We start from the raw sequence: 7,072 nt of genomic DNA on the forward strand, positions 1-7,072 counted from the left end.
TAATAAATATTGTGAATCTAAGTGATTTTCTGGACCTAGTATGAGAGCTGTGACCAAATATGGACCGATCGTAAAACAATTTTATAGTGAATTTATGTATATAAGAGCGATATTTTTGATAAATGTATGGATATCAAAATTTGGTTATGAGTTATGTGCGTTTTTTCTAATTTTCGGAAGGGAACCTTGTTTGTGTGTTTTTCTAAGAGGGACCTTGTGTAGGAGCTATGATCAATTATGGACCCATCGGAAAAACATTTCACAATATATGAGCAACACTTGTGCAAAACTTTATATGGATACCTTAATTAAGTAATGAGTTATGTGCGTTTTAGTTATTTTCGGGAGGGGACCTTCTATGGGAGCTATGACCAATTATGGACCGATCCAAAAAAGCTTTCATTGTAATATTTCTCTATATAATATAAATATTTGTACCAAAGTTTTTATCGATATCTTAATTTAGTAATGAGTTATGCGGTTTTAACTGATTTTCGGGAGGGGACCTTGTATTAGAGCTATGACCAATTATGGACCGATCCAAAAAACCTTTCATTGTAATATTTCTGTATATAAGAGCAATACATATGCCAAATTTTATATCGATATCTTAATTTAGTAATGAGTTATGCGTGTTAAAGTGATTTTCGGGAGGGGACCTTGTATGGCAGCTATGACCAAATATGGACCGATCCAAAAAATCTTTCATTGTAATATTTCTGTACATAAAAGCAATACTAGTACCAAATTTTATATCGATATCTTGATTTACTAATGAGTTATGCGGGTTTAACTGATTTTCGGGAGGGGACCTTGTATGGGAGCTATGACCAATTATGCACCGATCCAAAAAAGCTTTCATTGTAATATTTCTGTATATAAGAGCAATACTTGTACCAAATTTTATATCGATATCTTAATTTAGTAATGAGTTATGCGCCTTTAAGTGATTTTCGGGAGGGGACCTTGTATGGGAGCTATGACCAAATATGGACCGATCCAAAAAATCTTTCATTGTAATATTTCTGTACATAAAAGCAATACTAGTACCAAATTTTATATCGATATCTTGATTTACTATGAGTTATGTGCGTTTTAGTTATTTCGGGAGGGGACCTTGTATGGGAGCTATGACCAATTATGGACCGATCCAAAAAAGCTTTCATTGTAATATTCCTGTATATAAGATAAATATTTGGACAAAACTTTATATCGATATCTTAATTTGGTAATGAGTTATGCGGGTTTAACTGATTTTCGGGAGGGGACCTTGTATGGGAGCTATGACCAATTGTGGACCGATCCAAAAAAGCTTTCACTGTAATATTTCTGTATATAAGAGCAATACTTGTACCAAATTATATATCGATATCTTAATTTAGTAATGAGTTATGCGTGTTTAAGTGATTTTCGGGAGGGGACCTTGTATGGGTGCTATGACCAAATATGAACCGATCCATAAAATATTTCATTGTAATATTTCTATGTATAAGAGCAATACTTGTACCAAATTTTGTAATGATATCATAATTAAGTAATGAGTTATGCGGGTTTAACTGATTTTCGGGAGGGGACCTTGTATATAAGAGCAATACTTGTAAAAAATTATATATAGATATCTTAATTTAGTAATGAGTTATGCGCGTTTAAGGGATTTTCGGGAGGGGACCTTGTATGGGAGCTATGACCAAATATGGACCGATCCAAAAAATCTTTCACTGTAATATTTCCGTATATAAGAGCAATACTTGTACCAAATTTAATAACGATATCTTAATTTAGTAATGAGTTATGCGGGTTTAAGTGATTTTCGGGAGGGGACCTTGTATGAGAGCTATGACCAATTATAGACCCATCCAAAAAATTTTTCTTCTAAATAAATTCTATTGCCATAAAATTTCAATTTCCAAAATTTTGTGTAGATATCGATATTACGACGGAAGTTATTAACAAAAAACCAAATTTCCGGGAATTTGTACTTTTGTATGGGAGGTATATGAAATTGTGGACCGATTCTAGCGATTTTACGCACAGATAAAGCTCTTATGTGGAAACGAATGTATGCCAATTTTTATGAAATTATCTTGCATAGTTTTCGAGAAAATTACATCAGAATGTGCAAAAAATGCCTATTTTTTTCGAGGTTGTTTCAAATTTTGATTCATAACTTTTCTCGATGTGAACCGATTTTGCCCATTTTCAATACCAAACAACTTAGGAAAACGAAGAATATTTTGGGTTAACTTCTATTGCTTCGTTTTATCGTGAGCGTGTTTTACACAGACAGACGGACAGACGAACAGACGGACATAGCTAGATCGACTCAGAATTTGATAAGGACCCAGAATATATATACTTTGTTGGGTCTTAGATGAATATTTCTTGGTGTTACACACGGAATGACAAAGTTATATATACCCTCTATCACCACTGATGGTGGTGGAGGGTATAAAAATGATTCATTTAGAAACAAATGATAATTAGACAATTTTGAATTAAATTTCTTACTCACCATTCTTTTCTTAAATCAGCATTATTCAAAACAGTTGATACAATACGACTACCATAGGCAGGGGGATTTGAGTACATGCCACGAACCAATAAAGTGAATTGAGATTGTACTGCCTCCTTAACGGCAGGAGTATTTGATACTACACTTAAATTACCAACACGTTCACAATACAGACCGAAATTTTTGGCAAATGATTGGGCACAGAATAGTTCAAAACCACGCTTAATAAAATATCTTACAGCCCAGGCATCGTAGTCGGGATCACCGCTAGCAAAACCTTGATAAGCTGAATCAAAGAAAGGGAACAATTTTTTGCGTTCCATCAAATCGGCAATTTGAACCCATTGTTCGTGAGTAGGATCACAGCCGGTAGGATATGGGCGCATGCATGTAAAATAATAACAGCGCCTTCGGGAGCCTTTTCTAAATCTGCCAAAAGACCTTCAATATCTAAAACACGTTTACTTTGGTCCCAGTAGTGGTAAGTATTGGGCTGTTCAAAACCAGCATCCATAAACACTTTGTGATGATTCTCCCAAGTAGGATCGGAATAATAGAAAACTTTGCGGTTCATTTGACGGCGCAAAAATTCAGCACCAATACGCAAGGCACCTGTACCAGACAGGGTTTGTACGCCAAAAGCCTTCAATAAAAATAAACAAATTTTAAAAGTGTCATAAACAAACACAAAATTTATACTCACTCTATTTTCACTCAAGGCGGGGGAATCTTCACCTAATAACAAAGTGGTTGCTGCTTTTGTAAACGCTTCAGTACCTGTTAATAACACAATTAAATTTGTTTGTTAATTGATAAGATTTCGAACAATTTGTTAAAGCACTCCAACACAACTCACACACAAATTATGGTAAAATTTCTTTTGTATACACTCGCTAATTAACCATAAATCTTAAACATCCAATCACAAGAATAGTTGTTTAAATACACTTACCTAAAACTGGTAAATATTCATGGTTTATCGTATCATCGCTGGCAATTTTAATCTCTGTTTTACGTACCACAGGCAATACCCAGGGTTTGCCTTCGCTAGTACGATAAGCTGTAAATAGAAATAAGTAAAACGGTTGTTGTAATTAGTTGAGGGAATTATTAATTGAGTTGTTTTAATTTAAGCTAATTAATATTGTACTTGAAAAATAAGATGAAATAAATAAATATAGATGGTGTGTTTATTACAAAAATTAGTTTCTACAATTTTTGGTTCATTTGTATAAAGTAATAATAAAATAGAAAATTTTCTAAGTTTTCTGACAGAAAATAATACTAAATTGTATAATAGTATTATTTTCTAAAGAAAATTTTTTAAGAAAAAAATTACCAATGAAATTTTTTTTAATAAAAACATTAAATATTAAACCTTTTCTAAGAAAAAACACTCTAGTGAATCGTTTCCATTAAAGACATGAGAAAACTTATTTCTACAAATATTTGATCAATTAGAAAAGTAACATAAAAGTAGCTGGTGGAGGGTATCTAAGATTCGGCACAGCCGAATATAGTACTCTTACTTGTTCAGTTTTAGATTTAAGCTCAGTTAACTTTGTTAGTATTGCCAAGTTTTCACTCCAAAACATAAACAATGAACAGCTGTTTTTTGCAAATAATACTTTTGTAAAATGAAAATTTTGGAAAAATGTTAAATAAACATTTAAAACAATAATTAATGAAACAAAAACAAATCAGAAAATTGCAATTTACTTAAAATATTATGTTTTTGTTCTTCCGAAATCATTGTTTTATTGTTTTTGTTAATTGTGTTTTCTCACTTATAACTTGAGTTTAATTGGTCAATTACACTCAGTTAAACTAAGATAATAAGTAACTTTACTAATAACTGAAAAACACGAAACATATATTAAACCAGGTTGAACAAAAGAATGAAGATTATCTTTATCGGAAAAACTCGCCCTTAAACAGCTAAATTCTTAATGGCATATCTAAGACTGTTAGTTACGATTTGGATTCCCGAGATTCAAGGAATTAAATTTAATTGGAATTAATGAAAATAATCAAAAAAAATCAAAATTAATAAAAAAATTAGTTGATTACTTTTAAGGATTAATTTTGATTATTTTCCATATATTTAGTATAATTTTGTCCCCAAAAAAGCTCTAAGAAAAATTTAATTATTTTTCCTGCAATCCGCTAAAAATTACGTATTTTTAAGACCCATTTCGACAAACAGTTTTCCATTACACGTAATGTAAAAAGATAGAGAATTGTACCAAATATATTGAAATTAATCAAAAATAATACTTGAAATAATCAAATTAATTATTTGATTAATTCCGATTATTTTTGATTATTTTCAATAATTTTAATTAGTCCTGATTATTTTTAAATTAATTTTAATCGTAATCAATTAATAATCAGAAATTATTTTTGAAAAATAATTTAATTGATTATTAATCGTAATCAAAATTTTACAGCTATCGTTTTTAGCTTTATCTATAAAATCTAAATAAAGAACTAAAAGTCGCGGTCCCAATGATATAGTGGAAATCAATGGTTATGAATATCAAATCTTTGCATGTGTCTCGATTATTATTATTATTATAATTATGCTATTACAACAATTTTGGTAATGATTTTCGCGAGTCATCATACGATTTCGAATTATCTTGTTTTCATTTTCCTTATCTAAATTACTTAAGAATATCAGTTAGCTTTATACTAATAAAAATATTTTGGTTTATCTCAGAATTCCGACTTATTATCACAGTATCTGTTTATTTAAAATTTTAAATTGGTCTAGACTTTCACACTTTCAATTTGAAATTTAATTATGTGGACTTAATTTACTCCTACCAAATTTCATAAGAATCGGAATGGTAAATATAGTCTACTTCGTTAGACTATACGGAAGGGCGGACAAGATTTGTTCGCCCCAAAAAGTGATTTTAAGTTTATCAGTGCACCAAAAGGTGAGTGAGTATCTAATATTTACGGTGTCAGTATAAGTATCAGTATAAATAAAATAATATTATGATGGTTTTATGATTTAAATCAATAAAAAACACTTAGAACTTTTTGCTAACTCCTAAACCAGGGGTCGGCAAACTTTGGCTCGCGAGCCAAACGTGGCTCTTTGGATGTGGATTCTATTAAAAAATATTTATTTTAAAATCTTTTAATGTTTTTTAAAAAAAATAATTTTTTGCACACTTTCTAAAAAAAGGAGCAAAAAAAATTTAATATTTTTAAATATTTCACGATTTAATGACAGTGATATATTTAGGATTAATGTATGTTTAACATAAAAATGTTGGCTGTAAATAAGGGACCCATTATGGACCCATCCTTACAAAATTTGGTAATCCTTTAATTTTTTTGTGTTGATTTTTATAACTATACTTGTATTTTAGCCTGTTCATGTCGTAACTTCGTTTTCGAAAGTGGACTCTATGTGCGCAGGTCAATTTTGAATCCATCCTTTTTGAATTTTGTACATATATATGAGTTCTTGACAAATTTTGCCACTATGCTGGTATTAATAAGCTTGTTTTGAGCTTTAAAGTCATTTCCTTAAGAGGAATGGGGGTATGGTCAACAATGATATTATTCGATCAGTTTTGAGCGTTAGAGCAATTCTCTCGTTGTTGGTCAATTATGGTTCGATGTCCGCAATAATCACAGTTTGCATAAAAATAACTTCTGCAAAACTTTATCTCGATTGCTGCCTAATAACTGACACTTTATACTGTATTATGGCAAATGCCTTTTAAATGATATCACTGTCGTCCAAATCTAATAAACTTTTCGAGAATTCAAAACGTATTTATAGTCAAAGATCTATAAAAAAGATTCCTTGCAGAATTGTCTGTTAAATATTTAAATCAAAATTGTTTTTGAAGTCAATTAATAAAGTATTTGTAATGTTTCAATAAATAAAAATTTTGTGGCTCTTTTAAAACCCATGCTTTGTAAACTGTAAATTTTGGCTCTTCCGACTCAAAAGTTAGCCAACGCCTGTCCTAAACCAATAAAGATATCGATAAATGCTTTTGTGCACACAAGTAAAACCATAAGAGGCACAAATTGCAATAATAAAAAATTGGAAAAATTCCACATAGTACTAATATTCAAAACACGAACGATACGTATTAATATAATAAATAATAAAATATCTATTGTTATCAACATATATACATATGTATTATGGTTACAAATATTACAATTAAATGCATTGCATTGCATTCTTTAAAATTTAATTATCTAAACTTAAATTTTTCTGTTCAGTCAGTCACATAGTACATGTATTTGCATATGCATATGTAAGAATTAAAATTAAATAGTTTTTATTATTTAATTAAAAACAATAAAAAACAAGTATGAATGTATAGTTGGGCGCAGCCGACCATATGATACCAGTATGTATGTTAAAAATGGGGATTATTTAAAAGATAAAGCATTTGGTTTATTTTTTCAACTTTATTTCGGGCTTAAAGGGGAGTAGGGCAAAATATGGCCCTATCCTTAAAAATGCTGGTAGGGGGAGTTAAGTCTTCTTCAATATTATTTATGTAGAATTTAAAAGTG

The 7,072-nt window shown here is 30.2% G+C and overlaps 2 protein-coding genes across 2 annotated transcripts in view; both read right to left on the minus strand.

Annotated features, from left to right (window-relative positions):
- LOC111679081 (structural maintenance of chromosomes protein 5) overlaps positions 1-7,072 on the minus strand; it is a 28,581-nt gene that overhangs the window by 18,509 nt on the left and 3,000 nt on the right. The gene's annotated exons all lie outside the window — the stretch shown is intronic.
- LOC124419969 (aspartate aminotransferase, cytoplasmic-like) lies at positions 2,483-3,606 on the minus strand (the record flags this gene model as incomplete). Its single annotated transcript, XM_046951284.1, is given in 4 exon segments — positions 2,483-2,888; positions 2,891-3,155; positions 3,216-3,289; positions 3,465-3,606. Coding segments are annotated over 4 exon segments (861 nt in total), but the record flags the coding sequence as incomplete, so codon positions are not given.

Source organism: Lucilia cuprina, chromosome 5 (assembly GCF_022045245.1).
Source record: "Lucilia cuprina isolate Lc7/37 chromosome 5, ASM2204524v1, whole genome shotgun sequence".
Lineage (NCBI taxonomy): Eukaryota > Metazoa > Arthropoda > Insecta > Diptera > Calliphoridae > Lucilia > Lucilia cuprina.